The sequence below is a fragment of the Vidua macroura genome, chromosome 3, assembly GCF_024509145.1.
Source record: "Vidua macroura isolate BioBank_ID:100142 chromosome 3, ASM2450914v1, whole genome shotgun sequence".
NCBI lineage: Eukaryota > Metazoa > Chordata > Aves > Passeriformes > Viduidae > Vidua > Vidua macroura.
The window spans coordinates 7,103,537-7,131,273 of record NC_071573.1 but is presented as its reverse complement, the minus strand read 5'-3'; the positions used below and the strand labels follow the sequence as shown (position 1 = coordinate 7,131,273).

General features: G+C 36.3%; 1 protein-coding gene across 11 annotated transcripts in view; it reads right to left on the bottom strand.

Moving 5' to 3' along the window:
- KIF16B (kinesin family member 16B) overlaps positions 1 to 27,737 on the bottom strand; it is a 141,911-nt gene that overhangs the window by 78,379 nt on the left and 35,795 nt on the right. For all 11 annotated transcript variants that reach the window (XR_008436381.1, XR_008436382.1, XR_008436384.1 and 8 more), the window contains exons 12-15: positions 25,506 to 25,565; positions 2,108 to 2,227; positions 1,508 to 1,559; positions 171 to 308 (exon numbers count right to left, since the gene is read on the bottom strand). Coding sequence is in view for 4 of the 11 variants with exons in the window: in XM_053973913.1 (XP_053829888.1) it covers positions 171 to 308; positions 1,508 to 1,559; positions 2,108 to 2,227; positions 25,506 to 25,565 (370 nt within the window). In the remaining 7 variants the exon portion in view is untranslated. The remainder of the gene's footprint in view (positions 1 to 170; positions 309 to 1,507; positions 1,560 to 2,107; positions 2,228 to 25,505; positions 25,566 to 27,737) is intronic.

Here is a 27,737-nt window from a genome sequence, read left to right as displayed (position 1 = left end):
AACAAAAACACTATGAGGTTTTCCTGGTGGTTTTGGATTGTAGTTGAGAAGACATTAAATTAAAACTAATCAAACAATAATCCATTTATAAACATGCAGATTTTTTACAGTGTTGCTGCCAGGAAGAAGCAAAGAGGTTGCCTAAACAATGACATTATGCTAGGTAATACCTTGGTTGAGGTGTGTGGGTTCTGTAATCTGAATGCCATTCACAGAACACTGTGCTCCATTCAGTGGGATGAGGTTCACAGTACCATTGAGATTTTCAAAGATGCAATGCTCACTTTCCAGATCAAGGCCATGAAGAACTAAACACAAAGAAATAAGATAACATAATTAGACTCCTCACAACTAGTAAGATTAACATGCTAATAATAATTTATTAAGAACACATTGCACTACATATCAGAGAGTATATCTTCTCTTTACTCTGGACAATGTTTTCTCCCTTTATCACATCCTGCATGCCTTAAATATTTATTGTTTTATTCTAGTGGAAAGAAGTGTGCTGGGTTGGTTTTGCTTTTTTTTTTTTTTTTTGTGTGTAATGGTCTTTATTCCTGTGCTTTGATGCTTGATTAGCAAATGCTCTTTTCTTTCCAATAAAAAACAGAAAAGTACAATTCACATATTTGTAGAAAGAGATGCTTTAACCAGTTTCACAAGGAAATAATGAAAACTTGCAGACCTTAGGGCAATCATGCTTAAATCTGAAAAGACAGGATAGAAGATGTCATTTTAGACAAAAGGATGGCTGAAGTTCTTAAGTCCAATGACATTCAGGGCTTTTATCAATCAGTTATGCTACTTTCCATTTTTCCTTCAAATAATGTGTGATTATGGGTATTAATACCACAAGGCATCACAAGTTTGGTAATTTCATGGAATTTATTAGAGTAATTTAAATCCAGACAACTTTTGGCCCATGAAAATTTACCAAACCAAGTTATTTGATTCTCAGATTCTCACCCAAGAGTTAAAGGATGCAGTTTACTTAATGAAACTGCCTTCCAGGAACTTATGTAAAGCTTATGTGATAGGACAGTCCAGATCTGGCAGTTAGTTGCATTGGTAAGAAATCAACAGAAAAACCAGTAGATTTTTACCAATTTTCAGAATTTTTTTAAACTCAAATCTGAAGTCCCAAGACTATCTTACTTATAATAGTCTAACAATGCTGTCATTGTACAAAGGTTAAGAGAATGATTTTTCAGTAATTGCGACAGGTACTATACAAAAAAGGACAGTATTTTTACATGATGCTATTTCAAGAGAAGAAAGAAATCAATTAGTAACAGGTATATGAACATACTTAAAGCCCACAAGCTATGCTAGAAGGCATGCTCTTTGAAGCAAATCACATGCAATTCAGCTTTCAGATTTTCTAAAAATTAAAATACACAAACCACAGAACAACTAACTGAAAAAGGGAAAAAAACGTATGAAGCTTAGTTCACATATTAGGATACTGGAAGAAGAAAGAATATAAAAATGCCAAATTCCATACCAATGTCCTGTTCTGTTGTAGCATCTTCTCGGCCAACGTATGTTTGGCCCTCCTAATTAAGAGAGAAATACACATTATTTCCAGTTGGAATCTCCTTATCTCCCCCACAAGAATATAATTTATCCTTCCACTTTCTCAGGGCAACCAGAATGAAATATATATTTAAACATACATGAAAAAAAGGAATCATGTAGCATTTTCAAAATGCTTTCACAGTCTTTATTTTATACCATTTTAAGCAAATTCAAGTTTTAACTGTCCAGTGCATAACCTTTATAGTTTTGAGACAATCTAGATTTAGCTTTTAAGGTCAAGCTTTATAACATTGTTAATAACAAACCAAAACACACAGATAAAAATATGAAACACTTATAGCTGGGTAACCAGTTGACTCTCAGGATAAACCTAAACAGATACTTTAATTTCATCATTTTCAACCTCTTAAGAGCTTTTCTTACTGCAGCAGACAAGCATGAAGAGTTTTCTTACCATAGTAATGTAATGAGCACTATATATAGATAGCAAATCAATACTGTAATTTTTCTACTGAAAAGAATCACAAGGCATGTAAAGGCTACAGAAACTCAGATGTGTATTTACCTTCAAGTGGTACAAGATGATACCAGTACTGAGAAGATCGTCATCAATGCCAATGAGATGAGGCAGCTCAGAATCTAACACAACACCTATCCCTTCCTTCCTCAGAGCCAAAGTTTGTTCCTATAAAAGACAAAAGTCTATTTATTAGGATGTGCAAGAAATACCCCTCTTCCGTCTCTTTCTAAACCACATTTAATGTAACTTCTTCCGTGTAATATCACACAAAATGAAGAGCAATTTTTTAGAATTTTTTTGATTTTACATTTTAAACATGACTTCTTTACTTTTATTAAGCATTCTAAGCTTACTGTTGAGGAAATCTGTGAAGGCGTTATTTGAAGGAAACCAGACAAACAGCTGAACTATACCACAGAAGGAACATAATTAAGAATGTAACAAAGTCAAGTTGTCTGAAAGCAAGCTATGTGCTACCTTTCACAATGGTAAGGAGAATTTCAAACTCCTCAGCATTCAGTACAGCTAAAGAACAGAAAACTGAAAACCTTTCAGCAGTCCTTTCAATAAGCTGAACCTTGCAGAATAAAAACGCCAGACCCCTGACAATTCAGTAAACCTAAGCAGCTGAAATATCATGCAATGGAAGAGAAACACTGCCAGTAGTAAATAAATGTAAGAAATATTCACAGCACATAATTTCAATTCTTCAAAATTCCTTTGGGCCACACTGTACAGACATCTATAGGTTGAAGCACCATTCAGCAGGACTTCAAGTGGGAGATTTCAGCCTTGGATAAAGTAATGTATTGTGTAGTACACAATAGTCTATGCAATAAAAAAAGGTAATTATAGCTTTGAAATCTATTTTAGTATTTAAAAAGTTCAATTTTCAAGTTGAAACAGAATCCTATTGGCTTCTAGGCCTGGAAGATTACAACAATAGAAATTGTGAATGTCTCCACACACACACAATCTTTCAAGACAAATGTGTTTTTTCTGTGTAAAAGGGCTAAGCCCTGACAATCCATGAAGCAGAGGCAATGTCAGCAAGTATTCCTGTGTATTTCAAGGAGCACACTTTTCTCCTAGTGCTAATAGAAATGGAAAATAAGTTTTGTGACAGCTGCATAACTACTCCTTTTCCATGTCATCAAATGCCTTCTCCAGAGCCAAAAAGACACCACACTGTTTGTAAGAAAAAACAATACATAGATTGCTATATGTATTTTCCCAAATACAGCAACTTGCAAGTCTAAAGAAGAAAGCAGATGTAAAATCTCATTTCCCTGCAGAAAAAAAACATTGTCAATATTGATGCTGTCCAAAAATTTCAAGTATGGATACATCTGGGCAAGATGAGATGATGACACAATATGTAAGATTCTGCAAAACAAAACTGGGAAACGTTACTCTGGTCACAGATGAATTAAAAAGTTCTCCAGCATTCAGAAAGAAAAAAATAAGCTGTGATTCATGTGCAGCTCAGACATTTACAATGCACCCAGATATTTGTTCCTATTATAGAAGAGTCACATCATAAACCTAAAAAATACAGCTTAATTAATTGTTCAAGTGAAAAAGTAATTTCAGCCAAAAATAGCTATCACATATTAGATATTTACTGAGTAGCATCTACTGTTATACATAATTTATAATGATCCCACATGACAAGGAAGAAGACAAGACCCTGAGGACTGGTGATCAGTTACTGCTAGCACCTTCAGCCCAATGGAATTGATAAAATATTAAAAACTGAATATTTTTTCCACAGCAAAACAAAGCATTTGCCAATGTCCCTGACAGAGGAAAAAATAAACATCCCAGGAGACAAAAACTTATCACTGGGTGAGAAAAATAGCTCACAAATAATTAAGAATAAAGAAACAATATGATTCTTTATTTTCCAGTCTTTCAATATTCAACATATTCTTATTATAATAAGAAATTAATCATGTATAATTGTGACTTAAAACAGATGGATTGCTTTTTTATTCAGATCTAAAATTAAAGAACACAAATTAATTGAGTTTCTAGAGTTGCATTTTGTACATGACTACCGTTCACAAGGAGAATGCATCCTGTTAATGGAAATTTTATAAGAAATGCAGCAGATAGTAACTGTGATTAACTATAATATTTTTTAACTTAAAACGGGCTGTAAATAGCCTCTTATCTTCAGATACAATTTACTAAAACAACCTGAATCTTAATCAGATACCTGATTAAGGTACTAGGTTTAAGTTTAATTTAATCACTAGGTTCAAGTTTAATTCCAAATTCAAAAGCTTCTGCAAAGATGCCTCCAAAAGCCAAACTGTGCACTTCTGCCCCAAAATGAAATCACAGAAACATCACCAACAATAAATCTTTATTACTCTGTTCTCTAACAGTGAGAGAAGGAAAAGAAAAAGAGCCAAAATAAGTAGTCAAACTGTCCCTTTCATCCTCGACAGCATAGGAATAATGTTTTTGAAGAAGGACAGACCTCTTTTGAAATAAATTGAAGGTCTGTAAGCTGTTACGGGGCAGAGAAATTATTAGCTTTAATCCACTATTTGATTCACTTCCATTTGTGCTACATAATCTTAAGTGGTGAATCCATAACTCAAATTACAAGAGCATGAAAGGTCACTGTCCCTATTAAAAATTACTAATTCAGAAAATTTATGAAAATCTCAAGATGCAGTTGAAAAAAGCTGAATGTACCCACATGCTTCTTAGCTTGAACTATCCTTGAATAGAAAAGTATACACATACTCCCTCAGTATTTAAGATGTGTTCACAAGCTGGGGAATATAAAGCAAGCCTAGTTATTTTCCACAAAGGAGCACTTTGGTTGGTACAAGTGACCACTGTGATAGGAGCAGAAAAAGTTTTTTCTTCTTTGGCAGCTATTAGATCAAATGGACTCACTTGAAGAGTAGAAACTCAGAAAGTAACTCTGAGACAGAATACAAAAAACTACATATTTAAGTCAAAGTTAAAATAAAGGGATTATATAGTATATTTAAATTCTCATCTTTTTGAATTCAGCTCTGACTCAGCTATCAGAACTAGACTGATACGGTAAATTCATTTACATTTACATGAAAGATATAAAAGCTTTTGTGAAAACTCATTTCTTCTGTACTGATGTAGTAAGTTTATTGTATTAACTGACACAGTGGCACCACTAAACTGAGATATGATCTGCTAGTTTAAGAACAAATCTGTGACTGAAGTACTCACTTGAGCTGAAAAGTTCATCATCATCATATACAACTACCCATTATCAAGACCACTACTGTGACACACAGGATGTCTTTAAATGGATCTCTTTGAATGTACACACAAAAATAGAAACACACAACTTCACTTTTTTTGGCCAACAAGATACTGAATTAAATTAAAAAGGAAAGTAAGTCCAAAAGGCATTTCTAACATTCCTTTACCAATCTAATAGTAGAGAAGAATATTATGCTGCTATTGTCCCAGCACATATTAAAGACTACATGTAATTAGTGCACTGCAGTGAACAGTACCTCTCAGGAGAGTTCAATTTTTGTCAAACTTTCCAATGCAAAAATGCAATTCCTTTATTTAAATATTGAACAGATAGCTGCTGGTACACAGTCCTGAGAGTACACTGTACAGACTTGCAGTAAAACATGACTGCATATTTTACTTGCAGTAAAACATGACAATTTACTTAGCCAGCATGATGTTCATATTTCTACATTTAAATTATGAAGAAAACCCACATAATACCAAATTTTAAAATTATGTACAAAAACATGCAATGACAAAAGTCTTGGCATTAATATTTAACCAGACTATGTATGAGAAAATTCTTACGCTAACAAGTACTTTGGGTGCATTTGATTTTATTGAAAATATGCTATTATATCCCAAGTTCACAAAAATGCCTGACCATACTCAATGGCCTGGCACTAACATTGAGTCCTCTATAAAATGTATAGATGTAAACTGTACACAAGTGCAGTTCTTAATTGGTCTTCCTCCAGTTATGTATTCAATTCACTTTGCATTTCCTTTAAGTCACTGGAAACAAATGTTTCATACTTAAAAGTAAAAATATTCCAGTGTTCAGAATGCAGATGCTCCTGAAAAAATTTATTTCCAAACCCAGCAGATACATATTAAAGAGACTATGCAAACAGAGAGAGGAAATAGGGTGAAGCAGCCTCAGCTGCCATAATCAGCATGAGTGAAAATTCAAAACTTCTCTCACTGAAGTCAGAAATGGATATATTCACTATTAGAGGACTATAGAAAATTAGGTGACTTAAAATCACAGTTCCATTGCAGAGGTTCTGGACAAACACGGGAAGCTGACGGCAGTACTGCTGGATTACAGCAAAGAATATATGGCAATATAGACAAACCCACTTCAAACCCAGTTCAGATATGTGCTCTAAGAGGGCTACACTATTTGAGTTTCCAGAGTTAAACCTTCCACAGAGAAAACGAGATAAAAGTGTGGGCAGGACTGTGGTGAATGTGCAAAAAACCCAAGGGGGGAAATTCCCAAACAAGCGGTGCTCACTTGATGTTTCTTATATGAGGAAGTAGAAAAGAAAATTGTCAGGAGTTCCAAACCAAAGAGCAACCCCTTGTTCTTAAATACAAGGACACTGCAGACACCAATAATTTACATGGCTGCAAGAAATTACCTGGAAAAAAGATGAGAAAAGGAAAAGAGGTACTTGTGGACAAAGACACAGGGTATCCATTGCTTGGGGTTCCCTAACTTCAAGAATCACAGACACAGAAAGCATGTGGTGTTTTCTGGAGAAGGATTGCTATCTGCTTGCCCTGTTTTATACTCTAAAATTGAGTGCAGCTGAATAAACCATAACTCATAACACATGGAGCTTATTCCCAATCATTTGGGTGGTATAGTCCTAATGCAGACTTCGAATGGATTCAAAATTGCAGGATATAAGAGGAATATACTGCAGACAGACTTCTGTTTCTGTTTACATAATATAAATTATTAGAATAATTCTAGATATAATTCTTCTCAAAATGCTACATAAACAGAATGACTGCTCCTGTGAATTTTCAACTGCATTGCATGGTAATTATTATATTTATAAACGTGACAGACAACTACTGAAGTTGCATTCACAGTATTAAGAGGCAAGTGGAGAAAAAAATTAGTAAAGCTGCCAGTAAGCCCCAAAAAACACAAGAAAGCTGATTTGATTGGTTCTGTAATTAAAGGAAAACCTGAAGAATTTTACCTCTGCCTGAAATGCCAGCAACATTTTTCCAACATGAGGAGAAACAACTGAAAAGTGACCTCCTGTGTCACAAGTGCTGTGCCCAAACACTGTAACAAGTAATTTTATAGACTACATTCAGTCTCTCATCCATTATATAATGCAAAATTATTGCAAATATTTGGTCTTGGTAATAGCCAGTTTATACTAGAGCACTTTTCATCTCTATTGACATTCAGCTGAAATAATAATTTTCCTTCTCCAGCCTTTATTCATTGATACTGGCAGCAGTGGTATCTATTCTCTATACTGTGGTTATACTATGCCAAACTCCAACCATTTCCCCCCAGGAGATGACCAAGCTCACCATATCCCAGGGTTTAGCACGCCCCTTCTCAAGGTCATCTTCTTTGCTGACTTCCATGGTGTGTTCCCAGTGTGTATAGAATTTTGCCAGCACCAGGTACACCCCTCTTTTCCACTCTCTGCACATAATATCTATCTAATCCTTCCAGATTCATGAGTCTTTCATGCAGATGTAGCATCTCATGACAGTAAAGTCTCATGACATCCTCCTCCTCTTCCACAGTGTATTAAGTCCTTTGAATTGCAAACTATTTACCATGAACGACTCTCCTGTTATCCTTAGTCTCACTCAATCCTGTCTCAGATGCTCTTCTAGAAAAATTACCTTTAATACCAGCAAACTCCACCAGTTAATACATTTAAAAAAACCATAAAACATGATTAAGCCCAAAAATGTGCACCAGGACCACCTCCCAAAAACCCCTACAATTTCTCTCCCCTCCCAGTACCACTGCTTCCATCACATCCTCGGTAGAAGCATTTTTATTATATTTAAATCCTTACTTCCACACTACATAAATAAGGAAATAGTTTCCTATACATCCCAGGGTCAAATGCTCCATCAACATCCACCAACATGAGAACCAGTCCCCCACTGTTTCTAGCAAGGATCACTGTTAAATAGAACTAGCTCCAGCACACACTGAGCAGACAAACCAGGATCAGACAGCTCAAGAAAAAAATCAAAGATGACAGACAACATGACAATTATTCATTACATAGGAAACTACTATTTTAAACCGAAGAGATTTACAGAGAGTTATGACTATGATTTTGAAAGACGTGGCAGGAAAAAAAAAAACACCATTTCAAAGAAGTCTTCTCAAGAAAAGCAAATTAAACTTTCCTTACTAGTCCAGCAAATATAAGTTGTTCAGAAGGCAGTATCAGACAAGTTTTAGAGCCCTTCCACAATTCACTTCAGCATAACAAATGTAAGTCAGAGCAACAGTTCTGAATTTAACTTTAAATACTCATTTCCACTGGGAAATAATTAGCAAATTATTTTCCATACATTTTATTTTGAGAACAGAGTTTATAATTACTTTTCTGGAAATTGATGAAGGTGTGATCACCTTACCTTCTTTCCCAGACATTATGTGCTAGGTATTGCAAGGTCAGTTAAAGAAAATACAAGCTATCACTTATGTGATGCTTTTAATGCAAATTAAAGGCCTATTAAAAGGTCAGAAATCATAAAAAATATATTCCATTTGATCTCAAGGCAAACATTTGAGGATATTACAAAAAGACAGGATAGAGTGCCCTTTAAAAACTATCAGTTTGATTTTGTGTACCCAAAGCATAAAATAATTGGTGCGTTAAGCTGGCACAAATAGCATTAGCAACTGGTGTCCATCATACAGTGACTAGAATTTTTGATACTATTCTTTTGTAAAGCAGGTAAACTCAGCTGGGGAAACTGAACTTTTCTTATGAAAACATCTTCCCTTTATTCTAATTCCAGTAAAATAGATCTCATCTAAAAAATATACTCCAATTCTATCATTAATATTATACAAGATCAGCATATAAAAATACAGATATAAAAACTGTATAATTATACAAGTCAATGGCTTGAATTGGTCCAAATTCTCTAAATTCAATCATTTCTAGTGAAATGATTGAAAGCCAGAAGATAGACAGGAAATGCCCATGTTTTATATTACCCATCCTTATATTACATGTAATGAAACTACAGTTCATTTCACAATTTTAATAACAAAATGAAAATGAACAAGTCATTCCAACTTGCAATAGCCCAGTACAGTAATTAAACTGCTTTAAAGGACAACATAAGAGAACACCAAAAGCTTCAGCTGTAATTGCAATACAATGACCTCAATTTGAATCATACACAATAATGAATCACACATACAGATGCCAAACAAGATCACAGCACTCTTTAAAAAGGTAGGTTGAAAAAGAGGATAGACACAAAAGAAGGGGAAAGGACAAGATGACAAGAGTAGAAATCCAGAAATATAGTCACAGGAAACAGGTACCATATGGATCAAAGGGAAATGTCCTTTAAAAATAAATTAAATAAAAGCAATCTATATAGACATATCTATAATCTGGCATCAGTCCCTAATATCAAGGGCAAAAGAATTATCATATCTCCTAAAAAACAAGAATACTGAAATCCTATTTCATAGCCAAGACAGACATCCCAAATATTGACTGAAGGGTAAAGTTCCCGTCACTTTTTTTTGTATGTTCAGCAAAAAGTGAATTGAAAAATTCAGAAGGGAGGAATCTCTTGCACTGTACTATGTAATCTAGACTACAATACATTATGGCATTCTTGGCAGATTGCAGTTGCTGCCACATTTGAGTATTTTTAAAAATTACGGCCCATTGAGTCAGTGAAAGGGAATTAGCACAGTTTTGCCAACTACTAACAAAAAATAAAGCTTCCTTCAAAGATGCAAACCTGCTGTCCTTTTAGGGGAAAAATGCAAAGCAATCTACTCAAATCTCAAGAAGGAACCACTGACAATTGCATTTTGCTAACTGATCTGAACCTTAACTTAGATAGCCTTTTTTGCATTCTGACAAAAACCTTCAGGAAAATACTTTTTGTTAGCTAATATAAAACATTAACAGAGGAAGTAGTGTTCTCCAAAGGAGGTACGGCATTTGTTGTATTTGCATACTGTAAGAAATGAGGCAAGTTTTATTTCTTCAGTGGATAAGCTTTATGTTATTTTTAAAACCTTACTGAGATTTCAAAACGTGAGTGTACAAATGCTGTGTATCATGGCAGCCTTGTCTCTCACCTGAATTCTCAATGACTCCTGACAGCTACTACTGCACCTCAAAACTATAGATCTACTGGAGGCGATTCATTCCACTCTGTAAATGACTTCAAAATAAAGGATTAATGCACTGATATGGTGTAAAATAGAACACTTTTTAACGACTTATAATGATTGGCAAGTGAATAGCAACAGCCATAACAGATGGAGAACAAATCCTCTCTTTCATTCCTAAGCCTTTGAGGCATACAGTATACCAAGTTTCATAATTTCAGAAGTTAAAGAAGAGCTCACAATGGGTCTAAATCTAACCATTTGAACAAAAAGCACACTAGATGTTTGAAATATTCATTTAAATGCTTCATTATCATAAACTACCAGGAGCACATGAAAAATCTCTTTCAAAAATGCTGCCAAAAAGGACTATGTGACACAGAAGTAACCTTGAATTTAACATGTACAATACATCCTTTCCTAATGAAAGCAAGGTAAGAGGTGTATTAAGACCAACAAGATCACTGGTAAACAAAAGCTACTTGTTGAAACCAGGACAAACTTTGATATTGCTTTACCAAAAGCAATCTATGGCATTTAACATTTAAATATGTTATTTTATTAATAGAGAAAACCTTTAGATTTACTGTGTAAAGTAGCTTATACTTAGACAAAACTACAGAGATTTAAACATAAAACCAAATATAACCAAATTCTCTCCCAGGCATATTTCAATTAAGAGTATTAATGACTGTTTAAATTCAGTTAATCGATTTAGGTCTTAAGAGACTAGCAACCTGAAAGGAAAATGGCCAAAAGGAAATTCCTCAGGAGGAAACACTCTCAAATTTCTCTGGGTTAGGGATACAGTAAGATACAATTTCCATGGGTTAACAGAAACTTAACCTTAAAATTCTCCTTTGCCTGTTTGTTATGTTCCCTGTATATGACTGTAACTCTGGAACCCATCAAGGTAAATCAGACCATGGCCTGCTTCCTTCCACAAGTTCATGTTGGGTTTTGCAGCCATCTCTCCACCGATTGAAACCAGAGAAAGAAATAATAAAAGACAAGGCGATCACGTAATTAAAGACTGTTAACAGAGACAAATGGCAGGCAGACTACTGTAAACCAGCTGGGCACTTCAAACATCTACATTTCAGCTGCTCAGAAGCATGACTTCACACTTACCACATTATCAGTTGCACTTCTCAATGGAAAAAGCTTTCCTTGCAAAGCTGAGATACGCAACCAAAACTGAAACTATATGCTTCTTTTCTTTCACACAGATAATTCTTGGTTATGTGATGGTCTGCCTGAGTACAAGATTTACTGTTTTCCCCAAAATTCAGAGAATCCCTGCAGCACATAACTAGCAAATTAACAAATTCTGCAGATCAATTGGCATATCAATATTTCAAAGGCTGGTTTTCTCAGTTCTCATCAAAAAGCTCTCACCACAGAAGCTGCAGAAGCACAAATGACGGGCAGATCCCACTGGGGGAAAAAAAACACCAAACAGAAAAACCACACAAACAAAACACAAACAAGCAAACAAATAAACCAAAAAAAAAAGCAAACAACCCAGACAACTATGGACATGTCATTCCTTCATGCAAAACATAATGCACAATCGGGTATCCTGACTGGTTTTTTTTAAGTTTTTGCATAGCTTATCTTGTTCCTTAGAGCAACCAAACTTTGCATGATGCCTGGAAGATGAGATTTTGAATTGTTTCCCTTAACCAGAAATTTTTCTTGCAAACAAACATCTCCACAATCAACCAGAAAAAACCAAGACATAAATCATCACTTTTCAGAAGATTCAAATATGTTCTTTTCATGAGTCACATCAGTAGCTTTTTTGGCCTGCTATCGTAGAATCATAGAAGCATTAGGGTTGAAAGGGACCCTCACAGGACACCTTCAACTAGATCAGGTTGCTCAGAGCTCCATCCACCACCTTGTCAAATCCTTGTGCTGACCATGCCTTTATCTAGTCAAAAGTATAAGTCTGATACTGTAACCTGAGCTCAGGAATGCAAATGAAGGAGGATGCTAAGAAGCTTCCAAGGGCAGGTAATAAATCAATTTCACTCCTTATAGCATCAAACTGCTTCTTCAGATAATCAAAGGTCTGAGCACCATTGGATTGCTACAAAGAAGTTGAAATGCCATTCTTGATGTTTTGAAATATAACCCATCTCAGATTTGTTTCCTTATGCTCTGTGAACACAGCAACAAAATAAGAACAACAAGGGGCAATGAAAAACAGCTGAAAATAAAAATAAACTTGCAACCTTTGACAGTCAAGGGTTTAGAGCAGTGTCTGCTCAGGAAGATACTTTTTAATAGACATGTACCATAGAGAAAATCTGATAATTGAATTAAACAGATTCAGAACAAATCCTTCAGCCACAGTTTGCCTAGATGTTGCAAATAGGACTTTGAAAAAAATTAAATGTGAGTATTTAACAAGAAGTTCTACAGAAGTTGACATTTTGAAGATGATTAAGTCCTTGTCTGGTCTGTTGTGGATTGATTAGTTTTCTAATTATGCTTTCTGTATTTGCATAAGGGCAAAAACTCCAGACATAGAAATTATATTCACGGATGAACTATTACTAGGCCAGAAGCTGCCTGAAACCACAAGTCTTTTACTGAAAACATTCCTGCAAAACAATGAGACTTCTTTCACAGAGGAGGAAGTTGTGCTTGGGAAAAGAAAAAAGCAAGTGGCCCACAGAATTGTGTCTAAACCCTGTGTTTTAAGATATTGATACAGCCAAATCCACTTCAAATGGGAATTAGACACCTAAAATATATTAAAGCACTAATTGATACTTCAGCACCTAAAACAGGGATAACCTGAAACACTAGCCCATTACCCTCCAACAAATAAAACTGAATCTGCACTCTCTTTAACAAGATTCTTATTGAGTGAGACAATCACAGCTGACAAGATATTTTTATGTCCTTCTGGGAAGACTGTAGTGGAAAGAGAAGGATATTAAGTTACATTAGATTGTCAGGGTTCAGTATACTCTATACTATATCTCAGTAACATTTTCATACTCAGAGGGAAAAATATGTAAGTGTACCAGAAGAAAAAAATCCTACATCATAAAGTAATCTTTCTATGGATCAACTGGGAAAACCTACAAGAGTCAGAAGAAATATCTGGAAACAACAGAGATATGTTCAGAGTGTCACAAAATGTGGAATGTATAAAATTTTCATAAGAAAGCATGTCCTTTAATGTTAAATCTTTGTTACACTTTCAAGCCTAATCAACAAGAAGGGAGATTCCACCCATAAATCAGAGAGCAGCACACAAGCTCTAAGTGATGTCCAGGTGTTAGAAAAACAAAGTTCTCATTGGTAAAATTGTCTAGTTACAGTTTAGGGCTGGACATGCTTCAGTGATCTCAAACCTAGGAGGAAGTTAACAAACCTTGGGAAGAGGAATGTACCACTTATAGTGGGCCCAGAGAATGCAAAATTTATGGGTCACAAGGACATATGGCAGAAATTCCAAGATAAGAAAGAAACTAATAAACCAACTCACCAATTGTGCTGAAATCAGCTTCGACTGGGTAAAATGTTATTTCGGCAGGGGCAGATCACAATCACCAACCCTAGAAATCCACAGACCCAAAAGAAGAGAAAGCCTGAGCATACAGACTAATTCACATGGGAAGTGAGAGAATCATTAACCAGAAGAGGGAATACCAATTAATAGGAGAACTAGGTGACTTGTAGCCAATGTACACTAATTCCTTTGTTTGTTAAAATGTATAAATAAATAGCAACAAGTTCTGACAGCTGGTGTGTTTGATTTGTGGAATACCACCAGGCACCCAGGGTTGTTCAACTCTGAAATAAATGTTCACTCTCTAGTGTGTAATTACTGGTTTGTTGCATACCAGGTAACGCATCTGATTTTTGTGGACAAGAGCTTTTCATGCTTGCACTGAGGGCTTAAACTACCAAAGGCTGAAGAGATAGAACAGACCCAGTCCTTATTTTTGAATGCTGCATTGCCATCAGAAGATAGACATTTCATCAGTAGTTTTCTAGACAACTAGCATATACATAGTAGCCTCCCAATATAAGAAAATACTGGAAATGGATGTCAAGAAACAGTAGAAATGCCAGCATTAGGGAAGTTATTGATAAGAAGGTTGAAAATGGAAAAAGATTTCTCTATGCATAATATTGCTCAAAGAACTAAAAGAGAAGCAAGGAAATTTCACTTCAAAGTATGAGAAAACATTTCATGAGGATAAGAGGAACAAGAGGTAGGAGAGGAGTAAAAACAAAATTTCTAAAGATTGGAATCTGGTTTGGGCTTACTAGTAACATTCCTTAAAAGGTGAAGGAATAAGTACAGCTGAGTATTTAGCTTGCTATGTTTTCAATGAAAACTGGTAACATGAACACCCTTCTTGTTCTGTAGACTGACTCTCTTAAAAATACTTACGATAAACAGATCAGCTAAGGCAAAACACTAACAGCTGAAAAAAAAATAGATAGTGTCTAATTGTGACTGACAATTCCAGGGTTAAAAAAGAAAAGTGTTCCAAGAAAAAACTCAGAAATGTCTGAGATTCTCACTGAAGTGATAGCCTACACATTAAAGTAGGAAAAGCTCTTTTGCTCTGTATTGTATCAGTGAAGCTGCTCCTCATCTTAGTGGGTGTCTGTTTAAAAAACTTTAGTTTTTTTATAAAGCTGCATATACAGTATCAAATTTCTACCCCATGTTTTATTTCAGTTTGACACAGGTATGGATTCTGGAATATCAAAATAAATTTTGAATCACTAGCTTCAAAAGCAGTACATGCTATTTGGGAGGCAATGCTAAGAGAGGAGGGGATATGGAATACACCATCAGTGGAGGTGTATGCTTTATAACTTGTGCACATGCCAAAGACATGTTTGGGACTATCCTGGGACTTCAATAAAACATTTTTGAAAATTAAAAATAATGTTCTTCCTTTATAGGCAATAAATTATTTATATAGCCATCAATTACGAAAAGGGATATTGATTTACTTGCGTATATAGATGTTGGGTAAGGCACAAACTCTTACTGTGTCTTCTCCTTCTAGATAATGGAAGAAAGAATTAATACTATACTATTGGCTGTACTGGTTTCAGTGCATTTAAAACAAGAAGTTTAGTAGAGGTATGACACTTCATTCTTCTGAGACAAAGAAACTTCTACTATCCAATACTACAAAGGAAACCACCACTGCAGAAGCTTCCTAAGCAGTTTCCCCCCATTTCCCAGAGCATTAGATTGTAGCACCCTCATCAAGCAAGAGATGCCAATTAAAGAGTCTGCAAAAAGCAAGATCAGAAAACTGCAGTTTTGTTGTGAACAGCTTACTGTGAAAATGCAGGTGCTCCTGCAGCAGCCCAGAGAGGCATCAATAGCTCTCTGCAATGAACACCAGTCAAAAAGTCCAATGCAGAATGTAGAACTGCTTAAATGAGCAACTGCTAAGACAGTGAAGCTAAATTATGGAAAATGAGTGATGTAAAGAATAAGAAAATTACAGAGCAGTTCTTAGTCTCATGAGGTCAGCTTACCCTCTCCATTTTTCATTATTTCTCTTTCCATCTCAGAACAGATTGCCACATGCTCACTGCTGACATATAGCTGGCTACTAATACACAGAAACCCTACTATTGTGGTGGCACACCAAAGCACCTCTACATTTAATGTGATGCAAGGATTTATATAAGAAGCCCTAGCATAACCAAAGTTATTTTTGAGGAAATTTGGCCTTCATTCCTGGAATTCCAACAACCAACTTAAGCTGAAATGCCTGCTCCTTAACACTTCAGACTTTTTTGTACAGATAGAACTACTTCTGACATCTGAGAAAAATCCCTTGAATAGAGCTGCAGGATTTGGCTAATTGTAAGCAGAGGTTCTTATTTTGGCTTTCTGGACACTAGTCTGTAAAATCCTGTTTTCCAGTGGCTTATAAAACTTAACCCATCAAAGCTTCTATTTTCCATGCTGCAGCATCTGCTGCAAGCTGGTTCCTGTCCTCACTAGCCTGATTTAAGGGAAAGCTATTTCTGCTTCAAGAAGTAAAGCGCCCAGAGCAAATTTGGTTTGTCCCAAGTGAAGAAGGCTTCAGAGTCTCGTATGTGTGAACACACTGAGGACACACTAGCCTCAAAGGGCAAGTATGCAGAGAGCAACACCGACATTTGGGGCAGAGAACAAGACTTTTCTTGCCATTACTGATGCTACCAAACAGGCGATATTATACCTCCTGGCTAAGAGACAGCACCTCCACCCTCAGCATTCTTCATGCTGATAGCTAAAAAGGGGAAAAGGCCTGGTTGGAAGACAAAGAGACAGACTATTTTCATTCATCTCTTCTTCCATATGCCTTACAAAACAGCCTTTAATTACATGATAACATATTTTCTACAGGACCTGTAAATAATTTATTTCATAGACTTTATTCTGGGAATGCATCAAGAAAGCAGTGGACTATTATCTACAGGACTCCTACCTCATTTGTTGCTAAAGCTGGATGATAAATGAATCAGGAAATTATAGAGAGAAAAAAAACCTAGGCTCATAACAAATACATTTATTAATTTTAAAAGCTATTTTGCTATTTTTTGCATGTTTCTAGGGCAATGGGAGAATTGTTTCACTTATCTAGAGTTCTGTTTACTGTTTACCTAGATATTAATCTCTACTTTTGTAGAGATTAATCTAAAGTAATAGATTGCTTTAAATCTGTGAATTCCTTCCTCCAGATCAACATGTAACCCACGCTATTGAACAGAATTGGAGGAGGAGGAAGGACTATGCACACCAGCAAGCAACAACCACCAAGGAGAAAAAACAGAGTTCAGGACTAGCAACACAACAGTGAAGACTTTTGCAGAGGAATATGCATAGTTTGATGCACATTCTTGACTGGTTGCAACAGCCACAGTCTGTGCTGCCACCTGTGTTTAAGACTGTGTGAATCAAGGCTAATGCCCAGCTGCTATTTAAGATGCAAAGTCAGATGCACAACAGTACTATGCACTCAAAGGTATCAGAATCACACAGCAATAAACTCCTAAATATACTTCTAAAACCACCAGCAGAATAAAATGGTTCCAGCATTTCATATCACGTTGTCATTAGAAACAGCTTGTTTGTGAGGCAGATATAAATCTGGGGTTCATCTAAACTGTTGATGTTAGAATGCTTCTTTCCTATCCCATAGCCAAATCCAAAGAGAAATTTACATTTTTTCTCTCTCTTAATACTTCTCTGCTGATCCTTTGGGAGAAACAGTTTTTAGGATATATTTCTTTTTCTTTCAGGAGCTTCCACTGATTTCAATTTAGACCACCTTCCTGGTACAAGATAATTAATAGGAAAGCAGAACAAATGCCCAGGAGGAATTGGTGAACAAGTGGCATCTCAGCTGTAGAAAGGATTTCAAAAGCAACCCATTCTGACTGCCTTTCATTTGAAAGCCACCTACAAGCTCTAGTGATGCATTAAAGCTAAGCATGGCCTGAATAATCTACAAATGCAGGGCCTCACGTGGAAGAAGGAGGGCAGTGAAATATTTGGCAATATGGCTGTTCCCAGACACTGGAGGGCCTCTTTTGAAATGCACAGCCTTATCAACTAAACTGTTCAACCCTGGCTTAATCAGTGATTGGCGAGCTCAGAAACTGTAGTCCCCAGTTGTGCTTCTTTTATGGCCCAGCTGGTGACAAGTGGAAAAAACAGTTTAAAATTGAAACCAAAAAAAAAAAAAAAAATCAGTAGCCTTAGGCATCTCTTGATCACAACTTCCTAGCAGAAACTGAAAGTTAAAAGTGGTCAGTCCACCACAAAGGCATCACAAGCAGCTATAGCATCTGCAAGAGAAAAAGGAGATTTCTTCATCAGATGAACACAGGTGGCAGAAAGACTTGAAAGCAGACAATTATTCCTTTTGAAATCTACTTTTGACTGCTGCACTGAGCGTTCCTCAGGTGGCTGGGACCCTTTCAATACTGCTTCTATTAGGAAAAAAGCTACAGTAGATAAGTAGCACCAGTTCCCAGTTCAGTACTTTTTTCATGCTCTGACAACAGGTAGCCAAGGCTGAGACAGACAAACTTACTTAGGTAAAGTAATAATCATCACTTAATAATGATGTCTGTTCAGTCATAAAGTATGAAAAAACAACGTTTCTTTAAAGTAAAACAAATCATATTTGGATAATCTCTGTACAAACTCTAATTCCAAAGGAGAAATCTTCTGATCAGAATAGATCATGTTTTAACTACAACCACTGCTAGTAACTGCTACACTTGGGAAATAAATACATAAAGCACAAGGATGGGTATAATATAACAAATCCTAATAAAATTGAGAGCTAAACTTGATATTACTCATCACTGCTTGGGAGGCAGGAGCTGTGGGTAAATAATGTAAAAGGACCAAGAACAATAAACACTCCCTTGTTATCAGACAACTTTCTTAAAAAAGATTAAAAAAACCAAACTTATTAAATTTTCATGTACTGAAACTCAATTATAGATCTACAGAAGTGATTAATCAAGAGAAAAATGTTAAAAGAAGCGGTTATAAATAGGAACTGCATATCATTGCTACTGGTGTTTCAACTGCAATATCCAGTGAAAGTAATTAGCAGGAGTGGCCTGTGTCCAAAAGGCTGTTTGTCTTCTTAACTGCAATACCGGAGAAAATGAAAGATACTGCCTCTCTCAGAAACTGATCTTGTACATCTCTAAAATATCAAGGATACAAATTTAAGAAAATAAATGTATTTTAAAGGCTTTAGCTAAATTTTTCAAACATTCTAGATATACTGTCAGTTGGAAAAGAGGGTTGAAAAATGCACTGAAAAATAATTGCAATAAATCTTAATGTACATCATCACTTTGCAGTGCATTACAACTGTGAATTGTTGTTTAGGAGTGATTTTGTCAGAACAGTTACTCAGGTTCTTCAAGACTTGCTCCTAAAGCAATGTTCTGGCATTCTCATAAACTTATTTTAGTGGATGCAAATAGCAATGAAATTCAAGATACTGCAAATCATTTTCCCTTAAAATATATGAATTAAATCCAAATTAAGCATGCAGAAGAATTTGATTATTGTATCTGCAGTGACATCTAGTGCAAGAAATCAAAACCACAGTCAAACAGGCTTCTAAAGAAAAGATGCTATTTTCATTCATTGAGTGATTACTGACCAAGATAAACAAGAATAATTAACATCAGCCCTCTTGAAACTTTCATAATATCTTTTCCTCTGCACAGCACTCAAGCCAGCTGAAGGCAACTCTATTAAACATAATATGTTAATAAGAGACTACTTCATGTGAATGTGCATTTTTCTTTTTCATACAAATTCAGTTTGATAAATGAACATATATTACATAATTGCTGGAGGACAAACAATTGTTGAGAAAGCCAATATCCCTAGGAACAGAGCTGCTACTCTATTTATTCTATGAACTTTTCGAACAGAAAACAAATTCAAGACTTACATTCTTTCTGCCAGCTCCATAGCTGTGCAATCCTGTGTTAATTTTGCAGAGATTTTTAAACCTCTTAAAAATTCAAGCAGATGACATAGCTTTTAAAAAGGAAACAAAAACTGGACACATGCAGTAAGAGTTTTCTAATATAAACAGATGATAAAAGAAGTTATAAAATATTAAGTAAGGTTTGTTGAAGTCAAAGTACAGATGTAATTCTCCCTTTAGAAATAGACAGATATGCTTCAACCACTGCCAATAACAGACAGTATAAGCAAAATGCAACACCAATATGTCTAACAACAAGTTTACAAAAAGTATTCACTTACTGAAATAGAAAAAGCCTTAGAAACAATTCCTGCCAAACATACAAATAAACACATATGCCAAAGCTGCAAATGCACACCAGTCTTGTAACACCATTTTTTTCATTTGACCTGTAAATACAACCAATTTTAGAACCTGTTCTCCACAGGTATGTGAGCAGAGGTCTTTAAAATTCACATGCACTTCTTAAAGGCAAGATTAAAGTCTATTTACTTTTTAGAAGTCCTAGAGTTCATTTTTCAGGAGCCCAAGAGCTTCTACAACTCCTCTATCCTGCCGCCATCAAAAGTAGAAGCAAACACTAGAATTTTAGGTGAAAGCAGAAGGTGCTAATTGAGAGCACTTCTCACCTGAGGACTGAGCTTGTTCAAGCAATGATATGAAAGAATGAAGAAAACAAATGCTCAAAGGGCAACATACTGGGGTAGAACACAACACAAATGAGAAGAGGAAAACCAGACAAGTGGGTCACAGTTAATAGGTAGTAACAACAAGGCATAAAACAGCAAAATGGTGATGTATGCCCAGTGTTTCAGTTGGAAGAACCAAGACAATAGTGTTTTAATACCATTCAGCAAATGTGGTTTAAAGATTATCTGGCTATGTAAATAAATGTAGACAAATGTTCTATATAAATGCAACATTTATATAGAACACAACAAACTGCTTTTGACAGAGTTCACTATGGTATGCAAGCCACCATGGAAAGCAAAATGTTAAAATAAATTATATTTGCTTGTGTCACCCTAATCTACACCTCATAACGAGCAACACAGCTGCTCTGAGTTTTGGTCTCCTAGTGTCTTTGCTGCATATAGCCAAGATTCCTAAAGGAAGAAAATTCCCCTGCTTAGATGAGTATGTCCACCAAATTAATTGGTATTAATCTGTATTTATTCATCATGGCAAGTCAAGGGTATTTCATTTTCCCCAAAAAGAGGCATGATATAAACAAACAGTAGATGTTAATGCTTGAAGATAAGCAGTTTACATAGAGTTTACATACATGAAGTAACAACCATCGTTAAGACATAAATATGCACTATTAAGCAGTAGTCAACCAAACAGCACAAAAAAAGAATAATCAAATAAATCATCAACAGTGCTCAATAACATATTTGCACACCATGTGGTAAAGTGCTGCAGCATAATTATTGATGCAAATGAGGTGGTGTCACTAAATCCAACAGGATAAAGCCAGCTGAAATAGTGACTAGTTAAACTATTGATCACATGAATTCGACACACACACACAAAAAAACCCCTTGTCCTTTAATAGACTCTGATGATAGATCCCTCTGCATACTTTGACATCGGTTGACCACCAACACACAAAACTAATGACGTGGTTAGAATCAAACAACAGGATAAGCAAATAAAAGGGAACTTTATATCTACTTCAAACTAAAAATAATTTTAAAAGAGCATTTAAATACCTTTACACTAGCTACAAATGACATATATTAAAAAGGCAACAGCTCAAAGTCATACCAATTTCTACACAAACAGAAAAAGGGAGAGAAATTTACAAGAAAGTTGGGAAGAAAAACCAGCAGAGAATTATATAAAGGAGCGCACATTTTAAAAAGATTAATCTATAAGCTGCTAAAGGTTAGAGAAAAAAATTGAAATGCACAAAGGATGACAAAAAAAGGTGACACTTAAAAAAAAATATCTCTAGGAGAATGATAACATATGCAGTCAAATAAAGCAGCCACATCAAAAGAAGTTTCGTACCAATTCATTAAATTACCAATTAAGAGAAAAAATCAAAAGTTGGATAGGTTACCCTAACATCTCAGATCCCACGATTGATCTTTAGCAGAACAGTACAAAAAGAACTAAGGAAAAAAGCAAACAGGATTTCTTCCCTCCTCCTCTTCTTTTTGGGAATGTATATGAAAGAACATTAGAAGAAGGCAAAAAAAAAAAATCACACAAAGATCCAATGTGCTCGAGATGAAAGCTAAATGCTCCAGTTAAGTGCTGAGGTTGCAAGACATCTGAAGACAGAGACGTAATGTAAAGCAACACCGTTCTGTGAGGTGCAATCCTTTGGTGGTATTTAAAGAAATAACCCAAAGCCTGTGGACTTAAAACCAAACACTATCATTTTGGACTCTGATGCAGTATTTTACCCAATGGTGAAGCATCGTCCACATATTTATTAAATTTATTAAGCATTCAAATATCCTTGCTTTTATTAAAAACAAGGACGGGCGACAGATTTTAATACTAGAGTGTCAGTTTGTATTACAGTGAGAAGATCACTACTAGACACAACACTTGGCACTTCAGGCAGATCAATACCAAGAACCTGCCATGCTACACAATAAAGAATCCTTCATATAGAATCAGCACAAATTTAAACTCTGATGTATGCAGTGTCCTAAGCTTTAAATATAGAAAATGAGAAGATTTGGGCTTTAGGTGTGAGTTGACAATAAGTCAGACTCCAGAGGAAGCCACCCACAGTCACCCTCCAAAAGGATTCTTCCAAAAGCACAAAGGAAAAAGAGCACACTATCAGTGCTACCACCCCCAGCCCAAGATACATCCAATCTATCATCAATAGAATGAAAGACTGTACAAGATGTTCACAGCTGGTAGTGGCATTCAGCCACTGCACACTACCCCAAATCCAAAACTGACAACATTTGCAGATAGGATAGTTCAACATATTCAGTCTAAAGATGGAAAAACGTAACTTCAGGTTAACTATGCACAAATGTCAAAGGGGATAAAAGCTACCAACAGAAATAAGGAAGAATACTGGGATGCACATGTCAGATGCACATATGGTGCATCAGTGCTGACTAGAAAAATTGAAAAATTGAATTTTAAGCTGCCAAATACTTCTTATCACAAACCTGCCCTCACATGGATTTTTCTGTTCCTTGGCACTTTATAGCTGGAGAGTATTTTCCATTCTCTATGAATTATTTTCAAGGTAGCATTTAGATGCTGCTCGCGTAATTTTAACAAAGTTCAAAATAACTGGCAAGGGTAAAAAAAATTAAGAAATCTCTTCCTTGCAAAACACCATTTATTTGTCAGGCATCTTTGCCTGATGAAAGCACCATATTCATTGAAAGCCAGGTAACTTTTTCCAACAATTATCTGTTGATCTAGTGGAAGACACCAACATGCCCTGTGATTCTTACTTGAATTTTACAAGTCTTATGCAAAATCCTTTCAATTATTTTGGATTTAAACATTAACAGATTTTCCCATCAGCCTGTGAGATCAATTCAAAATTATGTGAACTTTAATATTTAGAACTTAGTACAAAAAAGCATAACTACATACAATGAAGTAGGGAATCCTATTCAGCTACAAACAAGTGTACTTGTATCTTGCAGGCATATGCCTAAAAGATTTGGAGCAAAAAGTGTTAGAAACTAAAAAGCAAATGGTTTTTAATTCTCCAAGCCTTTTGCAGGTCAGGAATTGGAAGGCACCAACTATCTCTGGATAGCAAAGCCAGACTTCAGTGATGTGGACATACAAAGACAGTCTCACTTCTCAGAGTGCCAAGACAATCTGTTTTTACAAATTACGTGTATGGTCTCTGTGCGCAAGGGAGGGATGTAAACGATGAAACAAAAACCCCAGTGAACTCACAGAGAATCCATAACAAGAAACACCACTGCTCTCCAAAGTTTAAAATCTGCTTTCTGGTGACTCAGTCTGGCAAACTTCCAAAAAGCCTTTTCCTACTCATATGCTGTCAGTGATTTCACAAATCATTAAACAGGAAGTGAATAAAAATATGGATACCTTCAGTGAAATAGTGTAAAATAGAACAGTGCAACTAAGAAATCTTCTGCAGATTTTCAGGGTGTTTGGGACAAAGAAAGTTTAATCAACTGCCTTTAACCCAAAAGTGGAGTATAAGGTATATTTATACACTCAAAATATCATCCTATGAGAGTACAGTTCATACAGAAGCTGCAAGAATCATGCTAAAAAAGGTCAGTACTAGAAAATCAGAAATTACAGCTTCTGTGTTTAAGTCCTTTAGCTTCAAGTATTTAACAAATGCAGCTTTCCCTTGTTTATATGTATTGTTCAGTTAACACCTCCTGATTCTATAATTTATGTGCATGAATCAGTGCATTTCCAACATGGAGCTTTCAAAACTTCCCATATGCAACATAATGTTCACTTCCACAATTGACCAAAATTCACAAACACTGCATGTGACAATGGACTTCCCAATCTACATGCGAATAAAGAGAAAATTAACAAAGTTTTATGTATGTATAGATGCTTCAAAAAAACGAAACAACAAAGATGTAGCCAAAATATCTCTGATGAATATGCAATTGATAATTCCTAGTTCAGTATCTAGACAGACATTAAACAGTCCATTCATCCTTCCAACTGCTAAGTAGTTACCAACCCTGCTCCATTCTCTCTGCTATATGTGCTTTACTTTTATTTTTAAGCACACAGCCATTCAACTCATGTGGAAGTCAGATCAAAGACAGTGGTGGACGTGAAGAAAAAAAATTAAGAAACCAAAAAGTGATACAAGAAAAATCAAGTTTGAGATCAGCAATACGGATAATTAAAAAAATTACTTCTAAATGCTTGCTTGAATTGCACTACAAACAAGTTATGTTCAGCAAATCCTGAAAGCTTAAGCTTAATTTTCAAAATTTTTATTTAACAGAACTGATAAAACATTTGGCAACAAAAATGTTAGTTAACATGTTAAAAAAAAATTGTGGGAATTATTCCTCTGTGTATGTGTGCATGCACACATGTGCTTGTACAAATGCATGGAATCATCAAGTAGTCCATTAAAATATAACCTCAGACTGCCACCTTAATCATGCACCAAATACCAATATCATGCACCTGGTGAGAAAAATCTCACCAGGACAATGGAAAATCCATATCTATTATGCACTGCATCCACTGAGATACCCAATGCAAGATAGGAAGTGATTATTCACAGGTCTTGTTGATACCACAAAAATACCAAGGATATGAGGGATCCACTTGTCCCTGGCCCAGACTTTCTGCATTTGTAATTCAATAAAACCATTCAGCAATTTAAAGATTTGTTAGAGAGAAACTGTTTTGCACTGTGGGGTCACTATGGTGAATAGCACAATGAGCTGAGACAAAGAAGATGACTAGAAAAATAATTTTTTTTTTAAGGAAAATAACAAGGCTAGTTCAAATGCCAAGAGGAAAAGATATTTATTTGCCTTACTTTCAGAATATCTTGAGTTTCATTCCATTTGTTAGTCCACTCTTTGGTCAGTTCTTGTACCTATGAAAGAAAACAAATTGTGAAGAAAATCACAGCTCTTCCAAATTTCTTGATAAATGCATTCTCAAAGAAGTACTAAGTATTTGTGTAATTCTTTGTGAAGTTTAATACTTAAGCATTTAGAAGAGCACTGATGCTCCTGCAATAATTGCCATTTCTACAATACTCCCTCAAAACACAAAATTCTTATTTACACTGTAAGATGAAAGGAAAGTCTGGGATAATTACTTTAAATAATTGTCTACCTTCAAATAGTTTCATAAAGTGCTTTAGTCCTATGAAGTTTACTGCCACAGACCGATCCCTTCGCTATAAAGGGACAGCTCCTTTCCCATGGCACAGGTAGGCACGTTAAGGCAAAAATCCCGTCCAGAGGATGGCATGCAGAGGAGAAGGCAGACCAGCAGGCTTCAGGAGGGAACCAGAGCAAAGTTTGCTGCAACTTAGAAACTATCCACTTCATTGTCATCAGCACAGAAGTGAGAAAATGCTTGCAAAGGCATTATAGACTGGGAGAACGCTGGGTATAAAATCATTTAGGTTGGAAAAGACCTTAAGATCATCAAGTCCAACTGTTAACCCAGCACTGCCAAGCCACTACTGAACCACATCCCTCTGAAGTGCCACATTTATAGGTCTTTTAAATATCTCTAGAGATGGTGAATCAATCACTTCCCTGGGCAGCTTTTTCCAGTGCTTGACAACCCTTTCCATTAAGGAATTTTTCCCGATTTCCAATCTAAACCTCTCCTGAAGCAACCTAAGGCCATTTCCTTTAGTCCTATAGCTTTTTATCTGGGAGAAAACTGAGCCCCACCTGGCTACAGCCTCCTTTCAGGTAGTTGTAGAAAGTGAGGTTACCCCTGAGCCTCCCTTTTTCCAGGTTAAACAACCACAGCTCCCTCAGCCACTCCTCCCTCACACTTGTGCTCCAGATATTTCCCCAACTCTCACTGTCCTTCTCTGGACTCACTCCAGCACCTAAGTGTCCTTTCTGAAATTAGGGGACCAGAACTAACACAGCACTCGATGTGTGGCCTACCAAGTGCCAAGTACAGAGGAAGAATCACTTCCCTGATCCTGCTGGCCACACTATTGCTGATACAGGCCAGGTGCTACTGGCTTTCTTGGTGACCTTTAGCTGCTGTCAACCAGCACCCCCAGGTGCTTTTCCACTGGGCTACATTTCAGTTCCTTTTCCTCCAGGCTGTGGTGCTGCCTGGTGTTGTGAGCCAAGGGCAGGACCTGGCACTTCACCTTATTGAACCCAATGCCGTTGGCTCCAGCCCATGGATCCAGCCTGTCCAGATCCCTCTGCAGAGCCTTCCTACCCTCCAGCAGATCAACACACCCACACACCTTAGTGCCATCTGCAACCTGACTGAGGGTGCACTTGTTCCCCTCGTCCAGATCATCAACAAAGATATTAAAAAGGACTAGCCCTGGGGAATACCACTGGTGACTGGCTGCCAACTGGATTTAACTCCACCCCTTTTCTTGGTTTGGCCATCCAGATATTTTTCTGAAACAATGCACCTGTGTAAAGCCATGAACAGACAGTTCCACCAAGAGAATGCTGTGGGAGACAGCGTCAAAGGCTTTCCTAAGGTCCAGGCAAGCAATATTCACAGCCTTTTCCTCATCCACAAACCAGGTCATCCTCTCCTAGAAGGAGATGATGTTGGTCAAGCAGGATCTGCCTTTCCTAAACCCAGGCTGACGGGGCCTGATTCCCCTGGTTGCTCTGAACATGCTCACTCCATGACCTTCTCCCAAACTCAGGTCAGGCCAACAGAATGCTTAGGAATTGTCCTTCCTGTCCTGAGCAAGCAGTTGTCCACCTCTGTAGGCAACTTTCATATAACGCCACTGCACAAAGAAAGGAGTCTTCAATGCAGTTGCTCCAAACATCTCCCCATTTGCCTGCAGCTATTTTTTTTGCTCCTTGCAGATCAGCTCCAAATTAATCCATGACAGCTACAGAAGCTTCTTTCATCTCTACCTGCATCTCAAGATTTCAACAAAGACAAGTAAGCACACTTTTCAATGCATTACTATAATTCCTGGTGCTGCTAACTGGAAAATAAGAACAAAATAAATTTCAAAATATTAAAGAAAAACATGAAGGAAGTCTATCACAGCTCTATTCACCATACCAGAACATTTTGTATT